Raw genomic sequence first — 22668 nt, 5'->3', positions numbered from 1 at the left:
GCACTCAAATCGTTGCGCGGAGGTGGGTCCCTTGTCTCCACACCAATTTGGTGTCTAGCTTGGCCATGACCTTAAAATTGGATAACAATAATATAAAATATAATGTAACATGTAAAATTTATATAAATAAAAATCATGATTCCATAGCTTTATTTAAATTTAATTAATAAGCACATAAAAACTTAATACTTATAATATGCCAATATTTTTAATCATGTATATTCATTCTCACTTTGCATATTAACTTGTAAATAGGTTTTGTTACAATACCATGACTTATCAATACTAGATACCCAAAAATCATATTTAAATTTAATTAATAAGCACATAGAAACTTAATATTTACAGTAAACTTACAATATAACAAGATTTTAACCATGGATATTCACCCCTAGTTTACCATAAATATTATTAACTTGTAAATATCCTTTGTTACAATATCCTGGCTTATCAATAAACCCAAATACCATAACTAATTTGAAAATCAAAATAATTTAATTTTATAACATGCCCAAATAACATAACTCTTCTTTTGCTAAAGCAAGAGACGGTCCTTCTATTAACTTAGAAAAAAAATACAAATTTTTCACAGGATACAACAAACTCCCACAAAGGGAAAGTGTAAACACAGAGGCTCAGACTTCCACGAAGGGAGAGTGGAGATACTCCAAGAACTGAAAAAATCTCCAAAAAAACAAACCAAAACAAAGTCAGAACTGGCCAAGAACCAAAAGCAGGCAGCCCAAAACTCACTGAAAAACTGACACCTAACGACCCCGCAATCAAAAGTCAACCTGCGCAGAGTCCAAGCCCACGGAAAACCTCAAGATGCACGATCAAAACTGACCGTTGATCTAAAACTTCAGATCCAACGGCTGGTGGTCAAATCGCACGGCTTAAAAGCCCGCAGAATAACGCGCGATGAAGGCGGTTTACATTTCCAGTCCTCCGCCACGTGTAGCAACCTGAGTGGAATCACTGGCTTTTGGAAAAAACCGACTTTGGAATAAAAAGCACCTAATGAAGGTGGTAAACCACTGGTGGTTTTGTCCTTTCGGGCCCACCAACATGCACACCAAAAGGTGGCCATAGATCTGCCTCCTCCGGATCTGACGACCACAAAACAAATCAGACCGCACATCCACTCACGGAATACCCAGCAAAGAAGGCAGTAAACACTGTTCTCCCCCCTCCACGCGTCGTAAGTTGAATGGCATCGCTTGTCATCCAAGAAAACCACAGAGGGCGCCCTGAGCAGGTGGTGTATTCCAAGCAGTTATTGACCCCAGTAATTTCTTCCACTGACCTTTGCCACATTCAACGAGGAAGACCTGACCGGAAGGGAGGCCTCCTACAAGGAATTCCATAAGAGTGGAGTTGACGGTTTGTGGCACTTGTCTCACAAGGAATCCCTTATCCTGAGAGAAGATAACTACTTTCACAATTTCTGCCTTTTTTTTTGCCTCTGATAAACTGTTCGAAGTGAACTTATTCATCGTTGACATGAGATAAAATACCGTCTCTTGAATTTTCCTGAAACTGTTGTCTGTCACTGAGGGCCCGGGATGAGCATTCCTTCTTCATCCTGTCATTTGTTACCTCCTCCCACCAGCAACACAAGTCAATATGTTTGTTTCGAACCCCCTCATTGGCAAGCCAGTATGCAACATTGTTGGCTTCCCTACGGACATGCACCAACCTAAGAGTACGTAACACTCTTAGGTGTGATTGGATTCTTTGGTAGACTTGTAGAAGCCGCCAATGGCCTGAGATTTTCTCAGGTGCAGTGCCAACATTAACCCTCTTCACCGAATTAATGACTAGTTCCAAGTCAACCTCAATGATGACATTGTGAATGCTGTACTTGAGCAGAATTTCCAAGCATAGTTCCATCGCCATGAGCTCAGCCATATTGTTGGTGGCTTTTCCTAGATTACTGTAGAAGATGACTAGAATGTTGCCTTCCTCATCCCTCAAGACCCCTCCATAACCTAATTCACCCAGATTCCCTTTAGAGGCCCCATCAATGTTAAATTTTAAAAAACCATGAGAAGGGGTTTGCCAAGAAGCTTTTTCAGTAGAGATATTCTTGTTGATCTGTATAGAACACTGAGGGAGATGGACATTGAGCTCTAACTTTTCCAGGATTCTAGCCTCTCTTTGTCCTATGAGTTTTCCAGTATCAACACCTCCCAGGATGCGCACAGACTCTCTGAGTTGTTTAAGGATTAGCTTTAGAATGCTGCTCACCGAGCTCGCCTTATCCTTGAAAATCTTGTTATTGCGCTCCTTCCAAACATTCTAGATTAAGAACCCTGGGGTCAGCGCCCAGGCAAAGGTTATTATCTCATTCTCCAAAAAAAAATTCCTCCAGTTTATCAATGTAGCAATGATGTCATTTACATTTTTGTCTGTCTGCTCAAAGACATCACCAACCCAGTGCCAAAGTATTGTGGTGAATGAGCATCTGTTCAGGAGATGATTAGTGGTTTCTTCCTGTTGTCCACATAGGTGACATCTTGAGGGGCCAACAAAGCCTCTTTTTCTTAGGTTATCCCATGTTAGAATCTTGCCCTGTAGAACTAGCCACTTGAACAGTTTGACTTTCATCCAATGAGGATTATCCCAGAGTTCTTTCCACTTTTTATCAGTGTTTGGATAGTTAAGTCCTGTGTCTATCCTTTTGGCCTCCTTAAGGGTGAAGAGACCTGTCTTATTCTTTCCCCATCTTAATTGATCTTCCAAGGTTGAGGTAAAGATTTGCCTCTTTTCCAAAAGACCATTAAGGGCTATAGCTTGAGTATGCATCCTGCCCGTATCTCTATACTCTGGAAGTTTCCATATTCTCCATTTCTCATTGTTCCTTGAGTGATCCCAATAGTCCCTTACCCTCCTTAAACCTTTGTTGATGGTATCTGTGTGAATGTCTGCTAAATCTTCACTGCGGAGATTTTCCTCTTGCTGCCAATTATCCTCCCAGAACCAAGCCAGATTTCCATTTCTGATCTCCTAGAAACTATGATTTTGGACTAGGGCCCTATTCTCCCATGCTCTATTCCAAATTGAAGAACCTTTTACTTGTCCTGTCATTCTTATGAGGTTCTTCTCCTGCCAATCTCTTGCATACTTTTGCTTCCACAGTTTTGCCCAGGGGGCTTGAATTTCCTTTAGCCATCTCCACTAGATTTTGGCTCCTAGAACTTTGTTAAGAGTTCCTGGGTCATGAAGACCCAAGCCACCATGGGACTTTGGTTTGCATACCCATTTCTTCTTTTCTTCACCTTTCCCCCAAAGAAAGTCTCTTTGAATGTTTCTTATATTAGTAATAACACCAGATGGTGCCGGAATGGCCAAAAGCATATAGATAGGGATGCTTTGGAGGATAGCCTTAGTTAGAATCAGTCTCCCAGCTAGATTTAGGGCTCTATTTATCCATTTGCTAATCTTATCTTTTAGCTTATTTAGAACAGGCTCCCAGATTTCCTTGTGTAACGGTTTGTCAGTGAGGGGAACTCCCAGGTACTTGGCGGGCAATGACTCTCTTTAAAAGCCCAAAATTTTGGAAAGATTTCTCTGAATCGAAATATCTGTATTGGAAAAGAAAATCTTTGATTTAGTGAGACTTACCTCTATGATTGCTGCCAAGGAAAACTCACTCAGAATCTGCTTAAATGCTCTAGCCTCCTTCACTGTGGGTGTGCCTTGAAGCATAGTGTCATCTACAAATTGCTGATGTATCACCATGTCCCCACCTTAAGTGAGTCTCAGACCCTGAATTCTCCCTTCCTCCTTAGCAACTTTGGTTGCTCTCCCTAACCCTTCCATCATTAGAATGAAAAGGAAAGGAGAGAGAGGATCCCCTTGCCTGAGTCCTCTCGTAGGCTTGAAGATTTTGGAGGGAGAGCCATTGAGAAGAATTGAACAGCTGGTTGTGGAAACTAGTGCCATGACCCCCTTAATCCAATTGTGATCAAAGCCATAGGCTTTTAGTACTACTCTTATGTATGACCAACTGAGTTTGTCATAGACCTTTGCTATGTCTTGTTGAATTATCATCACTGCCTGTTTATTAGTATTAAGTGAATGAACCACTTCATGTGCTTGAATAATGTTATTTAGAATTTGTCTTCCTTCCACATAGCCCGTTTGCTCCTCTGACACTAGGGTAGGGAGGAGTGGTTTGAGATGATTGGAAATTACTTTGGATATAATTTTGTACACCACATTGCATAATGCTATAGGTCTAAAGTTGTCTAGAGAGGTGGCCTTTTCCTGTTTGGGGATTAAGGCTATGAAAGATTCATTGAGCGCCTTTAAGACCGTCTTAAATTTTCGAGAGTCTTCCACAACCTCCAAAATATCTTGTTTTACTATCCTCCAACATGCTTTGAAAAAGTCCACATTGAAGCCATTCAGGCCTAGTGCTTTCCCATTGTGCATCTCTGTAATGACTTCCTCAATTTCTTCCTCTATTACTAGTCTGTCGAGATTGTAATTGTCATCTCTAGAAACCAATTTAGGAATGTATTGAGTAAATCTCTTCGTAAATTGATATCTATCTTCCGAGGTTTCCTCTACAATTCTTTGAAAATGTTGGACTAGAACTTCTTCCATATCTTCATGAGTGTTTCTTTCTATTCCGTGCTGATGTGTGAGTTTCATAATTCTGTTGTTGTTTCTATGAGCTATGGTTGATCTATGGAAGAATTTGGTGTTTCTCTCCCCTTCCTTAATCCATTTTACTCTAGATTTCTGTTTCCAGAATATTTCCTCTTTTAGGCATCTGTTTTCCCAATCATGCTGAAGTGACTCTGCCATCTCTTTCCTTTCATCTGTATAGCCTTCTGTGATAAGAATTTGGTTTATTTCCTTTAGTTTCTTTTCCACATCTCCTTTGGCTTTGAAGATATTGCCAAATTCCTTTCTATTCCACTCTTTGAGTCTACCTTTTATATGCTTGAGCCTACTATGAAGAAGGAACATCTTTGTACCATAAATGTGTAGCTCTTCCTTCCACCATTTTTCGATGTTTGTGAGGAAGTTTGAGTGTGTGAGCCAAGCATTCTCAAACCTGAAGGGGGAGTTCTTCAGTTTACCAAATAGAGAAGCTTCTAATTTAATAGGCCAGTGGTCAGAACCTCCAAAAGGTAGGATGAGTGCATTCAAGCTACTTCCCATGAGAAGAAGTTCCTCCGAGATAATGAATCTGTCTAATCTTGAGGTTACTTGGGTAGGGCCGCCCCTTTGGTTATTCCTTTTGAAGATTCCATTGTTGGTTTCCATGTCAACCAATTTCATATTGGTGATGAAGTTCTGGAAGGCAACAGAATCCCTACCAAGAGTTCTAGTACCTCCTTTCTTCTCCATGAGTGATTTTGTCATGTTAAAATCACCTCCTAGAATCCAGGGTAGAGCTAGGTATCTTTTCTTCATATCCTCCAGAGTGGTGAGGAGTCAAAGTTTTTCCTCCATTGGTTGAGGACCGTAGACATTGGTGATCATGTAACATTGCCTATCACCCACCGGTTGGAAAATCAGAGAGAGGTGATGTCTGGAAGCCTCCGCATCAATCACACCAAATTTTTGTGGATCCCATAGGGTGAGAATGCCAACAACATATTTATTTGCTTTAACTTCAAGGTATTCATATCTATTTAACCATTTGCTATATTTTTCTCTGATCTTCTCCACTGAGCATTTTGTTTCTTGTAAGAATACTATGTTAGGTTTTTCCTCTTTGATCTTGTTACTTAGATTCCTCTGTTTTTTTTTGCTCCCAAGTCCTCCAATATTCTAGGTTGTGATTTTCATTGAGATGGGGTTGTAAAGGAGTAACTGGAAAGGTCTTTCATCCTTCCAGAGTCAATGATGAGTTTGCCACACTTCATCAGTAGTTCTTTCTGTCTTTTTCTTCCCCTCTTCTTTCCTGGGTTTTTTGTTAATTTTCCTGTTATTCGTCCTATTGTGGAATTCCATTTATTTTCCTGGTTATCATGTCCTCATTTCACTCCTGCAGCTGTTTGATGTGACTTGTTAAGGAATAGCTGTTGTACCTTGTCAACATCCTCCTGAGGTGTAGAGTTTATTCCCATGTGCCATCCTCATTCAAGAAACTTTTCCAGCTCTGGGTTCTCCCTTTCCAAGATCTCCTGTAAGTCTTGGTCCTCTGTGCCACTTTCACTTTGAGTCGTATCATGGTCTTTTTCTATTTCCATGTTACACAAAGGGTCCATCGTGTATTAATTATGTTCTTGAGTGAAATCCATGCTGGTCTCTTTTCCTTTCCCCCTTGCTGTCTAATTCTCTGTCCTCTTTTGATCACCTCCATCTGCATCTTCTTCTCCTAAGATCTCAAAATTGTTGTTCCTTCTTGTTTTGTTCTCCTTCTCAGTAGGGTTCTTATGTGTCTTCCTTCACCCTCCTTTTCCTTTTCCTCCGACTTTGGTGAAACCTGTCTGATCTTTCCCTTTACTGGTGTTTAGATCTTCCTCCCTTCTATTAAGAGGACAGTCTCTAGATAGGTGCCCATGTTCATGACATTTGTGACATCTAAACGGGATATGTTCATAGTTAACTATTTGAACCCATTCCTCGTCATAGACTTCTAGAATGACCTCATCTGGAAGGGCTCCTGATAGGTCCATCTTCACATAGATATGAGCATAGGAGGTATATTTTCCTCGTAGAGTAGCCTTAGAAATATTTAAGAAATGACCTAATTTATTGCCTATAGCTTTTAAAGATTCTGGCATCTAGTAATCTAAAGGTAAGGAGTAGAGTCTAATCCATACCAGTACCGAAGTGAAGGTTTCTCGTTCTGGCACAAAGTTCATCATCCATGGCCGCATATAGAGTCCAGCAGCTGCAAAGAAGTATGGTCCTCCTTCAAAAATCTTGTCTTTGTCCTTTGTGTTCGTGAATACCACTGTAAAAGAACCCTTGGATCCAAGATGTATATTTAACTCCCCCTTTGGTTTCCAGTTGTATTTTATCCAAGTGTACAACGCCTTCTTTGATGGCTAGATACCCATAAATTTGCATATAATGGCATAGTTTTCCATGTGATCCTTGTGCTCTTGCAGAGTTGGATCATTTAAAATAACCTGCAGTTTGGTTGTCGTCTTGGGTTTATAGGGCCCCAACTTGGATCTGTTCCTTGTCTCCTGACCTCTGTCTTCCGCTTTCTTCTCCTGTCAGTTCTCTTCATGGGTCCCTTGTTCTGCATGGGTATTGTTGCCTTCTGCCTTCTGAGTTTCTGTGTTTTTTGTCTTGACCTCCAAGGGTTGTGGAGGCTTGTTCTTATTCCTTGCTCTTCCTCTGCTTGCAACCATGTTACTATAGGAGGGAGAAGAGCTCCCTCCTCCCTGTGCTTCCATGGGTACCTGTTACCCTTTGTCACTCCCTTTGTTGAACCCTAGAGCCTTGATCACCTCCCCTCAGCAAGTTTCGGATTTATTTTTCATTCAAGATCACCAGCGTGTCGTGACAATCCGACCATCTCTCGAGAGACCGCCTAAATAACATAACTCATTTGACAATAAAAAATAATTTAATTTTATAACTTTTTTTAAGAAAAAAAGGTTATAATTACTTTTGAGGTATATGTAAACCTTTTATCCTTGCCACTACTAAAAATATTTCATGGATATTCTAGAGGGAGAGAACGAGAGAGGGAGAGATGGAGTTGAAGGGGGGAGAGAGAGAGGGAAGAACAAAGACATAAAGAGACAGAGGTGGAGAGAGAGGGGGAGTGACATGGTTGAGATGGAGAGAGGGTGAGGGAGAGAGGAGGGAAGAGAGAGAGGGAGGTGAGACAGAAAGGGAGAGAGAGGAAGGAAGAGAGAGAGGACTTGGGAGAGAGGGAAGAGAGGGGTTACTTTTAGATGTAAAGTATATAATTTATTTGAGCCTTAAGCAATTCAAGCCTCAAGTGAAGTGACATGATTACCACTAGCAAGAGTTGCTACATGGACACATCATAATATTCACACACATATATAGAGGATACACGTGGAAAATTAGGTTTATGATGCTAGGTAATCATGCGGCAAGTGCACAATAATGTATATGATGAATGATTTAGTGGTAAATTATAAGCAAATTCGAAGTTGGAATAAATAACATTTAACTTGGTTATCTTTTTTTAATGTGTTTATGTATTTATGGTAAAACTAAAAACTGACAATCACTTAGAGGGATCAAATCCCTTGAGGTGCAAACCTCTTTTAGAGTGAAAAATGGTTTGATTCCTCTCAGCGCTTGGTAGATCCAAAGTTAAGATGGATCTATGCTAGTTAATATGTTTGGTGAATCACTTGCACATTGTAGTCATACACTGGTTAGGACTATTTACTAGCTTGTAGGTTAGGAGATGTTGAAATGCAATAAGAAAATCCTAATCTAATTTTGTCCTTGAATTAAATTGTAATTCCAATTCTCATAGCAACTTGTAATAGCTAATTAAGTTAATTTGAATTAGTTGGCTCAATTAATTTGAGTTTGGAGTCTATCTAGAGTCATGTAAAGTGGTTCATAATTTTTTAGGGGCCCAGGTTGAGTTTATTTTGAGTGGTAATTATTTAATTCAGTTTAACTAAATTAAATTCAGTTAAACTAGTTCCAACTGATGGAGGAATTAGTGGGAGATCTAGTGGTTTGGTGTAATTTGCAGTAGTGGGGTGTAATCGACACTGCTCAACCAGTAAATTGAAGTTCACTCATAATTAACTCATGCATGTCAGATCATAGAAAGACCCAGTTGAGATTGGAGTTCAGGGACAATGTACTATTAGTTGTATAATCATTTGAATTGTACAGGTGGTGCATGCAATTAGAGGAAGGCGTATGATGGATTGTGCAATTATGGATGAGGAATTTCCCAATTAAATATGGGCTAATTCCCTAGGAAACTACACAAGGAAATAGGAGCTTGGTAGGTAGCAAATTTGGCTAAGTATTGGCTGGAGCTTGTTTGTGAAGTAGTGAGATATATTGAGATAGTGCAGAGGTTACTCGGGCTTGAGCAAAGCATTACAACTTTCTCATATTTTCTTATTAATGTAATATACAGATAGCAGGGGTTTTTAGCTATGGCTTTCCACAGATAATTATTGTGTTATGTGTGATTGAATTCTCTCTTTTATGCTTCGTGATTTCATCGATCCTTTATTGTTTCCGTTGATGAGTAGAGTAGATTCAAGTCAATTGTTTTAGCATATTATGATATGTAGTTTGAATCTACAAGGAATTTCTACATGGTATCAGAGTTGAAATCACTATAAAAGAGGAGAATATGAGTTTGTCTTTTGCAGTATCATACTTCAGAGCGAACAGAATGTCATTCTACAAATTGAGACTCGAATATGCCCTTGAGAGTAGTTTGAAATATATTGCTTGGAAGGATAGGATGGAGGCAGTGTTGGAAGACAACAGACTTAAGGAATTCATAGACAAAGACATTCCTAAGCCAATTGGTGCTCGTGATCTGGCAAAGTGGAGAAAGTGTGTGGAAAAGGTGAGAAGGATTATCCTAAAAGGAGTTAGAGATCATATTGTATAACCTCCATGGTAAGGAAACTGCATTTGCAATGTGGAAGGCCTTGACAGACCTGTTTCAAAACATCCGTGACCACAAGAAGCTATCACTGAAGGACAAACTTAGAAAGATCAAAATGGAGAAGGAAAACACAATAGCAAAGTACTTGCCCAAGTTAATCCAATGTCGGGATGAGCTTGGAAGTGTCGGTGTTATCATTGCTAAAGATGATCTAGTGAGCCTAGCACTTCTATGACTTCCCAAGAGTTGGCACAACAACTAGGACTCAGTTAATGGGAGGGAGAAGCTACCAGAGTGGGAGCAATTGTGGTTTGACTTGGTACAATAAGAGATTCGGGGAAACACCAAAGACGGATTCTCATCCAAGCATGATGAGGAGGAGAACTGTGCCTTAGTTGGAAGGTAAAGAGAGGGAAGGGGAAGTCATCCCATTTCAAATCAAATTCCAGTTAGGGCAGAAGAAGAAGGACATGTCGAAGATTAAATGTTTTCATTGTTACGAGCTTGGACACCATACTACAAAGTGTCCGCACAAGAAAGTCAGTAAGAAACCCTCCGGAGGAGAGGCAAGTGAAGCTCTTGCTTCACAATTTGAACTGGATTTCACCCTCATCACTTGCATGGTGACATTGGTGATGGGTAGTGTGTGGTACCTAGATAGTGGAGCCTCTTTCCATATGACTGACAACAAAGAGTTCTTCAGTAACTTGAAGGAGAAGGACCTCCAAATTCACATCGAGATGGGAGCTGATGGAAGGCATAGCATGATCGACATTGGTACTGTTACCTTTTAGAGGGAGTCTAGTACTCCTCTCACATTAAAAGATGTCATGTATGTTCCAGGTTTGAATAAGAATTGGTTTCAATTGCCATATTGGAGGACCATGGCTATAATGTGATATTTAGCAAGGTAAAGGCTTTCCTTCATCACATGGCCTTAGGATAGGTGAAGCATATCGGGGATCGGGTGAAGAACCTTTGCAAATTGGATGTAGAAGATTGTGCTGCTTTTAGCACAAAATAAGAGAAGGTGAAAAGTCGATACATCGGTGAGTTGTGGCATAGAAGATTGGGTCACTTGCACCACGGAGGTTTGAAGATCATGCAAAAAATTTCTGCAGGACTTCCCAAGGGTACACTAGAGTAGAGAGACACATGCAAAGGTTGTACATTGGGGAAGTACACCAAATATTTCTTTCATGATAAAGAAATTTGAGCGCAAGCGATCCTTGATCGAGTTCACACAAATGTGTATGGATCGTTCTCGATAGCATCCACGACTAAGGACGGGTATTATGTAATATTTGTTGATGATTTTTCTCGTAAGTGCTGAATTTTCTTCATGAATAAGATAGATCAGACGTTCGCTAAATTTTGTGAATTTAATGCACTTGTTGAGAAATCCTACTAGCAGGAAAGTTAAACCTATCAGAAGCGATAATGGTGGAGAATATGTGTCGAATGAATTCAAGAAATTTTGTGCATCAGAAGGCATTCGATGGGAGTTAATAGCACCTCATAACCCACAGTAGAATGGGGTGGATGAAAGGAAGAACATAAGTATTGTGGGAGCGACACAAGCGATTTTACATGATCAGGGCCTACCGTTTCACTTGTGGGTTGAAGCATGCAACACAGTTATTTATTTGCATAACATAAGCCCTCATCGAATTCTCTAGATGAGTACGCCAAAAGACACTTTTTCAGGTAAGAAACTATATGTGACACACTTCAGTATCTTTGGTTCATCAATCTACTGTCATGTTACCAAGGATGCACAAAAAAGCTGGAGCCAACAACTTAGTTGGTCATATTTGTGGGGTACACTGATACACCTCACAACTATTGGGTGTACCTGCCATCCAACAGGATGATAGTGGTTCGTAGAGATGTGAAGTTCGATGAAGAGAAGGCCATGAGATATTCCCTTGAGAGAGATCTTCAGTTACATGCAGATGAGGATATTTTAGCTCCAAAGGAGGAACCTCAGGATGATGTGGAGCAACCACATTCAGAGGAGCAGAGAATGGAAGCACCCACTCATCCAGAGACTTCCATAGATGGAAGGAAATGCACCAGAGAGGCTGACATATTGCATGATGCTAAAGAGAATGTGGGAGCACCCACATCATAATGCAGGCAGAGGAGGTCACCACATCGGTACACTGACTACATGGTTTTGATGAGTGAGAGTGTAGAGATTGAGCCATCCTCATTTGAGGAAGCAATGCAAAAACTAGTATGAGATGATGCCATGGTTGAGGAGTATGACTCCATTATCATAAATAGTGTTTGGGAAGTGGTCCCAAGGCTAGCAGACAAGTTAGTTGTGAGTTCTAGATGGATTTACAAGGTAAAGCAAGCAACAGATGGGAGTGTGGAGAAACACAAGGCCAGATTTTTGGCCAGAGGATTCTCTCATGTGGAGGGAATTGATTACGAGGAGACCTTTTCTCCAGTAGCAAGGTACTCATCAATCATATCTATTCTAGCACTATCAGTGCAAATGGGATGGAAGATACATTAAATGGATGTGAAGACAACATTCCTCAATGATATGATTGAGGAAGAGGTGTATATTGAGCAGCCGAAAGGATTTGAGACCTTCAACAAAGAGTCGCATGTGTGTAGACTCAAGTGAGCATTGTATGGACTAAAACAAGCACCCTGTGCTTGGTACACCAGGATTGATAGTTATTTCACCATGCTAGGCTTCAAGAAAAGTGAAGTAAATGCGAACCTTTACCATATTGTGGTTGAAGGTAATTTTTTTATTATAGTATTATATGTCAATGATTTGATTCTAACAGGTGATGAGAAGTTGATAAAATCTTGCAAAGAGGATCTTGCAAGAGAATTCGAGATGAAGGACCTGGGGATCATGCATTACTTTCTTACTATGAATGTATGGCAAAGAGATGAGGAAATTTTTGTCTCTCAGGGCAAGTATGCCAACGAAATACTGAAAAGGTTCCACATGGAGAGAAGCAAACCCATGGAGACTCCTCTGGCAGGTAACTGGAGGAATGGGGATGCTACTTTAGGTGAAGTAGTGGAGGCTACTATTTATAGATAGCTTGTGGGTTCACTTATGTATTTGGTGAAAACATGACCAAACATGTGTTTTGCAGCTAACCAGCTTAGTCAAGCCATGGTTAAGCTAACCAAACTTTATTACAAGGCAACTAAACATGTGTTGAGATACCTCGGAGGCACCACTCAGTTTGGTCTTTGGACAGAGGGAGTGAATCTTCAAGGATTCATAGATGCAGATTGGGTAGGGAGTCCATCTGAGAAGAAGAGAACATCAGGGGGAAATTTCAGTATTGGGTGAGCGACAGTTTCTTGGTACAATAGGAAGCAGAGATCAATTGCACTCAGTTCAGCATAAGCAGAGTACATGGTTGCTAGTCAAGCAACTTGTGAGGCTATCTAGATGAGGAAGATCCTTGTTGGGTTATTGTTCAATAGATGGATCCTACAGTGATTTACTATGACAATCAGAGTTGTATCAAACTCTCCAGGAATCTAGTTTTTCATGATCGATCCAATCATATCGACATTCGGTATCACCATCTACAAGATTATGTGCAGAGGAGCTGGAATACATTCCTACAGAGGAGCATGATGCAAATATTTTGAAAAAGGAATTGTCAAGATGCAAATTGAGTTTCACAGAGGTAAGATTGGGGTAGCACATAATCCCTTTCTTGTTGAGAGAAAATCTTGAAAATGCAACAAGAAAATCCTAATTTAATTTTGCCTTTGAATTAAATTGTAATTCCAATTCTCATAGCAACTTGTAATAGTTCACTACGTTAATTTGACATAGTTGGATTAGTTAATTCGAGTTGGGAGTCTATCTAAAGTCATGTAGAGTGGTTCCTAAATTTTAGGGGCCGAGGTTGAGTTTATTTTGAGTTGTAATTATTTAATTAAATTTATCTGAGTTAAATTTAGTTAAACTAGTTTATGGGCTTAGGGATAAGAGGTTATTGTTTAGAAACTTGTTCTGCGCAAGCTGCTGTGGATCGGATTGAATCCCGCAGAGGGCTTCCTTGGCGCCTGCAGCCCGGGCGCTGGCCATTGTCACAGAGGCCAAGAAGGCGTCGAACCCTCAGACCGAGGCTACTGTCAATCTCTCGCAGGAAGACAACGACAAAAATATTAGTATTTGGATCAGGTCAAAATTTTATTTGGCTAGAACCGCGCCCCCGCATGGAGGCGCTACTACTGACCTAGCAGTGCCAAGCTAGCTCTTCTCACTTCGTGCGCTTTAGACATGGATCCTGATGGGGACTCTGTGGCTTCCCCCCCATTACCTCCAGAACTAGAAGCGTTCAGATCCCTAGTTGCAGCATCTGGGAAACGGACGACTGGCTCTCAGTCCAAGTTTGTCAAAAAACTAGGAAGTATTCCCACGGTGACACTGCCGGTGGAAGAAACATGTAGAACAGCGCTGAATCTCGCTGAAAGAGGCGTCATCTGTCAGTTCACAGGGTTATGGCCATCCCCGAAAGCTGTTGAGGAATGGGTAAGGTGAAACTGGACACCCCTGGTCAGAGAAGGTATAAAAAGTCATTTTGTTGGCAAAGGTTTCTTTGTGTTTGTGTTCGAAAATGCGGAGGATAGAAGCCTGATATTTAGAAATGGACCATACTTCATGGGTCCTCAAGGGCTCTATCTGAACAAATGGACTCCTGACTTTGATCCAGCTCAGGATGTGCCCACGACGGTACCTGTCTGGGTATGCCTTCCACATCTCTCTCTCCACTGCTGGAGTCAGAACTCACTACAATCCATAGATAATGCTCTTGGCAGATACATAAATCAAGCACCGAGGAAGGATCAATACTCCTGTGCTCGCATTTGCGTGGAGGTCGATCTTGAAGTTGGTTTACCCGAAGCCATCAAACTCTCAGTAGCGGACTGGACCCATATCCAAGAGCTTGATTATGAGCAGTTGCCTTTTAAGTGCCGACACTACCATGAATATGGGCACTTTTCAAGATATTGCAAGAAAAAAACAAGGAAACTGCAGAGAAAGAAAAAGGAGAGCAATGGAAACAGGTAAAGAAACGAGCAAACAACAGGCAGAACAACAAAAACAAAGGCAAGGAGACAGGAAACAAAGCAGGGCAAGAAAACGAAAGCACTCAAAACTCTGGAAGAAAGGAAACCATCAGCATAGAGGAGGACAAAAATCCTTTTGAATCTCTCAACCCACCCTCAGATCCTCCAGAGGCAGAAAGGGAAGAACCTCCCCAGCAGAACAACATCGAACCATCAGATCCAGGTAATACCTCAAATCCGAACCCATGCAATATTTCATCCCCCTCATATGCTGATATAATCAAACAAAATAAGAAGAATGTCGAAAATGAGGGCTCATCGGATGAAGAGACCCAAGAAAGGACATCAAAGCGAGCTAGAAGGAAATCAAACATAGAAACTAGGGAGGAAGAATCAGAAAGACAAAAAACCTTGGGAAGCCAAGCCACTATAGAAATGACTCTCGGAAGGAACACCAGACCAAGGGTCCCCAAGGGAGGTGGACCTACCCCAACAAGTCATAAATGATGCAACTGGTCTCTTGGAACTGCAGGGGTCTGGGGAATCCCACTAAGGCAGAGGCTATTAGAGATTTACTGAAGATGGAAACCACAGACATACTCATGCTCCAAGAGACAAAAATAGAAGGGGAAACCCTTCTTAACACAAGCAATACAAGATGGAAATTTGATTCAGGAAAGGTAGTCAGCGCAAGAGGTTCGGCGGGAGGAATAGGCACATTCTGGTCCAAAAACTTCTTCTCTTTAGAAAGCTCCCATGTGACCCAGCATTGGATATATACAGAACTGTGCCACATAGCAAGTAATTTTAAGCTAGCCCTGTTTAATATGTATGTACCTGTGCATTATGATGAGAAGAAAGATTGCTGGAAAACTCTCTTGGACTATTTGGAATTGCATAATCCTTTGAATATAGTCATAGGAGGAGATCTGAATATAATCTTAGACCCCAAAGAAAAGAGAGGAGGGACCAACTTGAGAGATCCCTTCCTCACCACAGTGGAAAATCTCATCCAACAATGGGACATAGTAGATTTCAAACCAGTAAAAGGAGAATACACCTGGACTAATAATAGAACAGGGGAACACCACATCTCAACAAGGCTGGACAGATTTCTCACCAGTAGTTCTATTATGCTGAATAAAAGAATAGTTTTCTCTAAGATTCTTCCGAAATTAACCTCAGATCATAAACCAATCTTATTATGTCTAAAGGAAGAAGAAGATCTCGGCCCTCTTCCATTTCGTTTCAGTCCTCTTTGGGCAGAAAGGGAAGGGTTCCACGAAACGGTCCAAACTGCATGGAGAATAGAAGTATCAGGCTCCCCAAGTTACGTTTGGGAACAAAAAATGAAAAACACAAAGAAGGCATTAAAAGAATGGATAAAGAAAGTCACAGTCACTCCCACTAGCCAGAGAAAAGATGCAGTCAACCAGTTGGAAGATCTCCAAGTGGAAATGGAAGAGAAAGATATCTCATCCATGGATCTAGATAATGAAAAAATTGCACAAAGGAAAACATACAACTCTTTTAGAATCGAGGAAGAATATTGGCGCATCAAGTCACGCAGCTTGTGGCTCAAAGCTGGGGACAAAAATACTAAGTATTTTCACAGACAATACAGGGCTCGTCTGTCGAGAAATCACATTGCAGAAATCATCACAACTAGGGGTCAGGTATGCAGAGGATTTGATCAAATCAAGGAGGCCGCTGTGAATCACTTCCAAAACCTACTCAGCGCAGATAAGGACGGGAGTGAGGAGGATGTTGAAGAATTCCTCACAAATATTCCACAGCTTGTCAGCGCAGAGGACAATAACATTCTTTTGAGCCCCGTCACAGAGGAGGAGATTGCAAACATTGTCTGGTCCATGGAGCCAGATAAAGCACCTGGGCCAGATGGTTTTTCAATCCACTTCTACAGAAAATGTTGGGATCTAATTAAAACTGATCTCATCAGAATGGTTCACGGTTTCATGAGGAAGGCAAAGATTGGAGGAGGCATAAATTCTACCTTCCTTGCCCTAATTCCAAAGGAAGCAAGCCCAAGCTCTTTTGACAGATACAGGCCAATCTCCCTGTGTAATTCGTCCTATAAGATTGTGGCCAAATTGTTGGCAAATAAAATCAAACCTCTTCTACAAAATTTAATTTCTCCTGCCCAAGGGGGGTTTGTGAAAGGAAGGCACATTTTGGACAATGTCATTCAAGTCCAGGAAGCTCTACACTCTAGCCACTCACGCAAAGAACAAGGTATGCTCATAAAACTTGATATGTGCAATGCATTTGACAGAGTGAATTGTTCCTATTTGTACATGGTACTTTCATCATTTGGCTTCAGTCAGGACTTCATCAATCTTATCAAGGCATGCCTGGAGAAGATTTGGATTGCGCCCATGATAAACGGTAGACCTGCTAACTTCTTTATGGCCACCAGGGGTTTGAGACAGGGCTGCCCCCTCTCACCATTTCTCTACATTCTGATGGTAGATTCCCTAAGCAGAAAACTGACCCTGGAAAAACAAAATGGGGGTCTACCAGGGATCAGAATTGTGAAAGGCATAGACCCGGTGAATCATGCCCTTTTCGCCGACGATTCACTATTGCTTGGAGGGGCCTCTCCAAGAATAGCTAAATCCTTCAAAATCATACTTCAGAAATATTGCAGCATATCGGGAGCACTGGTAAGTGAGAGGAAAAGTGTCGTGTATGGGTGGAACACAAAGCAGCACAAGATTGAGACAATTGCAAACGAGTTGGGGTACATAGGACATGCAGATTGGGAAAAAATAAAATATTTGGGCCTTTCAATAACACTGGGATCCAATAGAAATCAAGTGTGGGAGGAAGTTATCTCGAAATTCAAAAGGAAGATCACTGCGTGGGGAGGCTTTTGGCTAACCACAGGGGGCAAATTGACGCTCATCAAATCAGTCCTCTCTGCTCTACCCATGTTCCAAGCGTCTCTCATGCTGGCTCCAAAACTAATTTCAGACCAAATTTCCATACTCATGCACAATTTCCTATGGAACGGTGGGAGAGGAAACGCAAATAGATTTCATTTAGTAAGCTGGGATATGGTGAAACGCCCGTTGGCAGAAGGTGGACTTCAAATCCACGACCCAGTCCACGCAAATTTAGCTCTGGGCTGTAAGCTGTTATGGCAGCTCCACACAGAGTTGTCTCATCCAGTCAGTTAGATCTTCAAACTGAAATACTTGAATAATCAGTCATTAAAAACATACAATATTGAGAAATCCCCAAAAGGAATGCAGGTCTGGAAGCTGTGTAACAGAAGCATCGATTTTTTCAGATCCCACTTGTATCGAATCCCAGGTAATGGTAAAAACACAAAGCTTTGGAGAGACAGTGTTATGGGACATCGCCCTCTCGCAGAAAACCATGAGATCGCAGAAGTAAGAGTCTGGCTACAGTCTAAAGGTATAAGGAAAATAGAGGATATCTCCAGTTGGGACAGAAAAGGGAACTGGCGATGTTGGACTTTCCCCAGAATTCCAGAACATTTAAACGCTCAGTTAGACGCTCTTCAAGCCGCAATCTCTGATTTTGCCCCAGTTCACAAAGAAGACGAAGATGTTTGGGGCTGGGGTAAGACCGGGGAATACACAGCTAGCCAAGGATATTATCAGATGCAGAGCAAAAAGGATTCACCACACCCGGAATCCGTGTGGAAGCAGATTTGGGACAGCTTCGGCATCCCCAAAATCAACTTCTTTTTCTGGACATTGTTCCACAACAAAATTTTGACAGGAGATAATTTGTGTAAAAGGAACATAGCTGGACCACATAGATGCGTCCTCTGCAAAAGAGACTCGGAAACAACAAATCATCTGTTTTTAGCCTGCAATTTTGCAAAGGCAGTCTAGTCCTTCTTTCTCACCAAGCTGAGTGTGTCTCCTCCTTCTCAAAACACTATTGACACCATGTTCTCCTCCTGGATTGACAGTTACCCCTACAGTATAGTCAGCAAATCACTTTGGAAAAAGGTGTGGATAGCTGTACCAAAGTATGTTTGTTGGAAACTTTGGTTAGCTCGGAATGAAACAATATTTAACAACACAGAATTGCCCGCAACAAAAGTGGTGGAACAGGCAAAGAACCTCCTCTTAGAAACATTGAACCACTCCTCTGTCAAAGACGACAACTCCTTGCGAACCGAAGAGAGGGAGTGGTTGGATGCTTATACAGGAAAGGCTAACCTACCAGCACCCAACCGCACATTGCACAAAGGAAAATGGCAGATTCGAGAATCAGAGGACAACTTCCAGCAATGGTGGAAATCACAGGCCAAGTGCACCATTTTATTCAATGGAGCCTCAAAAGGCAATCCAGGGAGGTCCGGAGCAGGAGGAGCGATCTTCTTCCAAGATGGGAAAAAAGACGACTTCAGTTGGGGCCTTGGAATGAAAACCAACAATCAAGCTGAAATTCTCAGCCTTTTGAAAGCTTGCCAAATGGCCAAAAAAGGAAATCCACAAGAAATTCTAATCTTTGGTGACTCTGAACTGCTGATCAAAACGATGGTAGATAAGAAAAGACTCAAGGACCCAGTGCTAAACAAACAACTTTCAAGAGTGACCAGAATTCTGAAAGAATTTCAATCAGTCCAATTCTTCCACATTCTCAGAGGATTAAACAAGGAAGCAGACAGATTGGCAAATATTGGATGCACTTTACAGGAAGGAATGATCAGCATAAATGCAGAAATAGCGACCATGGATATCATCCCTTAAGCAGAAAGAAATTCAATGTAAATTCTAAATACTGTAATGGTTGATTAGGCTCTGCCCAACCTGTTATCTATTAATAAAACATAACCGTTTCAGTTAAAAAAAATAAATAGTTAAACTAGTTCCAACTGATGGAGGAATTAGTGGGAGATCTAGTAGTAGGGTGTCACCTGTAGTAGTGAGGTGTAACTAGCATTGCTCAACCAGTAAACTGAAGATTCAGTCATAACTAACTCATGCATGTCAGATCAGAGAAAGACCCATTTGAGATTGGAGTTCAAGGACAATGTACTATCAGTTGTATAATCATCTGAATTATGCAGGTGGTGCATGAAATCAGAGGAAGGCCTATGCCGGATTGCATAGTTATGGATGAGGAATTTCTGAATTAAATATGGGTTAATTCCGTAGGAAATTGCGTAAGGAAATAAGAGCTTGGCAAGCAACAAATTTTTCTAAGTATTGGCTGGAGCTTGTTTGTGAAGGAGTGAGATAGATTGAGATAGTGTAGAGGTTGCTTAGGCTTGAGCAAAGCATTATAATCTTTAAAGAAGGATGATTCAGATTTTCCACATTATAGTTTGAACTTTGTCAATGTTTCGAATCCCAATAGGGATCCATCTTTAGGATCCATCACTCATTAATTCAATGTCTTGAAGATGGATCCCCGTTGGGATTCGAAACGTCGACAAAGTTCAAACTATACTGTGGAAAATCTGAATCATCATTCTCTAAACAAAGACCACAGAAATTTGAAATCTATCATTGTAATCTTTTCATATTTTTTATTAATGTAATATACAGATAGAAGGTGTTTTCAATTGTGGCTTTCCCCAGAAAATTATTGTGTTATGTGTGATTGAATTCTCTCTTTTATGCTTCATCGATCATTTATTGTTTCCACTAATGAGTAGAGTAGATTCAAGTCAATTTTTTTAGCATATTACAATCTACAGTTTGAATCTACAAGGAATTTCTACATGGTATCAGAGTTGAAATCACTATAGAAGAGGAGAATATGAGTTTGTCTTTTGCAGGAGAAATCGAATTTGCAGTATCATACTTCAGAGCCAGCAAGATGTTGTTCTACGGATTGAGACTCAAATATGCCCTTGAGGGTAGTTCAAACTATATTGCTTGGAAGGACAGGATGGAGGCAGTGTTGGAAGACAACAGGCTTAAGGAATTCATAGACAAAGACATTACTAAGCCAGATGATGCTCAAGATCTAGTAGAGTGGAGAAAGTATGTGGAAAAGGTGAGAAAGATTATCTCAGAAGGATTTCGAGATCATATTGTCTTGAACCTCCATGGTAAGGAAACTCCATTTGCAATGTGGAAGGCCTTGAAAAACCTGTTTCAGAACAGTAGTGACCACAAGAAACTGGCATTGAAGGATAATTTCAGAAAGATAAATATGGAGAAGGGCGACACAATACTGAAGTACTTAACCAAGTTCACCTAGTGTTAGGATGAGATTGGAAGTGTCAGTGTTATAGTTTTTGAAGACGATCATGTGAGCCTAACACTTCTAGGATTTACCAAGAGCTAGCACAACTACGAGGACTCAGTTAATGGGAGGGAGAAGCTACCAGAGTGGGAGCCGTTGTGGTCCGACTTGGTACAAGAAGAGTGATGGGCCTCTAAATTTGACATAACTTAAGATGCATGCCTCTAATTTAAAACATAAATTAAGGCCTATGACCATCCTTCAACACATTAAACCTCTCTTTTTGCATTAGATAATTTATTTTTAACTTTAATATATACATTAGGAAGGTTTAGGAATAATTGAATATTTGTGCCTAATATTATTTATTTTTTGTGGAATATTATGAGAATATTGGGCAGATTATGAAGAGTTGGAGGAGGAGATAATTTAGAGACTTGTTCCCTACTACTTGAGGATTAATAATAAATAATAAGTCAACAAGATATTATGGAAATATGACACAAATTGTGGAACTCCAATGATTGAGAAAATCTAGGAATGTGTTCCACTAATCAAGGGAGCAGATCCACTAATCAAGAGATTTCGATGGGGAAAGATTCCTCCATTCATGGGGAATGATTCTTAATCATTTTGCATAAGTATCAAGTCGAATTTTCCTCTAGGGAATGATTGAGAAAATCTAGGAACGTGTTCCCTGCCATTTAATGCAAATTCCTAGCATTGGGGACTAGATCCACTAATCAAGGGATTTTGGTGAGGAAAAATTCCTCCATTCATTGGGAATGATTCCTAATCATTTTTTATAAGTACTAAGTCAAATTTGCCTCTAGAGGAGATTTTCATTAGTGTTATTGTGGAGAGAGCTTGTATTTTTGCAGCTCCATTGTATTTTCTTGCAGGGATGTAATTCTATAGATGAAAATAATGAAGATTGGTGTCATGTTCAGCTTCTAAATATTGTCTTCCTCCATAGATCTCTGATTTTCCTTGGGCTTGGCCATCCCAAGAACCTCAGAGCCCTTTTGTATCATTTTTTTTTTCCTTCTTTTCACTGCTTATTCACATGCATCTTTAGTTTTTATTTCTTTCTATTTCTGCATTTAGTATTAATGATTCCTTGTTGTAGGATTGAGTTAAATGGTTGATGTAAGTTCTTTTGCAGGATCAAAATCATTATTTCATCCTTGAAAAGGCTTTGGAAGTTCATAGTAATAATTGAGCTACTTGGATTAATCTTCTTATTCCAAAATCTAGATTGTTGGACCTCCTTTTTAGCAAAGAGCAGTAAATTTCTGCTATTTTTTAGAGCATGCTAACGAGCTTCAATCAACTTGATTCCACTTGCATTAGATCACAAAAAAATTATAGTTCATAAAAAAAATTACCCCATTGAATTTTCACTTGATTTTGTTGGGCATTTTTTGGATTTACTAGCTCACTAGTTCTCGAATTCCTAGATTTTTGACTAGTAATGTTTTTTATTTTTTTAGCATGGGTTAACAAAGGTATTTTTAAGTGATTCCACTTGGAATGGGGACCTAAGACATCTTATTTAATAACATAATTTGTCCCATCCAATTTGGATTTGATTTTCTTGGTCATTCGATGAATTATAGTGAATCTGTACATCCTGTAGGAAACTTCTCCAAGTTTTTTGAGCAAATCCATCCATCTACTAACTTTGATTTTGAGTTCTGAGTGATCCTAGGAATTTTCTCTCTCCATTCCACCCATCTACCACCTTCCCTAAGCCTTCCATCACCCCCAACACCTTCCATTTTGCTCTCGGCTGTATCCTGTAGGTTTAGAGGGGATCCTGCAGGTTTTCCTGAAAT

General features: G+C 40.4%; 2 protein-coding genes across 2 annotated transcripts; both read left to right on the top strand.

Annotated features, from left to right (window-relative positions):
- The first annotated feature begins 18003 nt into the window (after window positions 1–18003).
- Window positions 18004–18516, top strand: LOC149175865 (uncharacterized). The gene has a single exon (XM_089421268.1). The coding sequence runs from the start codon at window positions 18004–18006 to the stop codon at window positions 18514–18516; it is 513 nt and encodes a 170-aa protein (XP_089277394.1).
- Window positions 18517–18573: 57 nt separating this feature from the next.
- On the top strand, window positions 18574–19383 carry LOC149175864 (uncharacterized). The gene has a single exon (XM_089421267.1). The coding sequence runs from the start codon at window positions 18574–18576 to the stop codon at window positions 19381–19383; it is 810 nt and encodes a 269-aa protein (XP_089277393.1).
- The last annotated feature ends 3285 nt before the right edge of the window (window positions 19384–22668 follow it).

This window comes from Pinus tabuliformis, chromosome 4_1, assembly GCF_031772625.1.
Source record: "Pinus tabuliformis cultivar Carrire ecotype Pingquan chromosome 4_1, CPIR1, whole genome shotgun sequence".
Taxonomy (NCBI): domain Eukaryota; kingdom Viridiplantae; phylum Streptophyta; class Pinopsida; order Pinales; family Pinaceae; genus Pinus; species Pinus tabuliformis.
Note: the sequence above shows the minus strand (reverse complement) of the source record. Positions and strands in the feature narration are given on the sequence as shown.

Coding starts and splice junctions, on each gene's coding strand:
- LOC149175864 (XM_089421267.1), top strand. CDS start 18,574: ATGTTCTCCTCCTGGATTGACAGTTACCCCTACAGTATAGTCAGCAAA.
- LOC149175865 (XM_089421268.1), top strand. CDS start 18,004: ATGGGACATCGCCCTCTCGCAGAAAACCATGAGATCGCAGAAGTAAGA.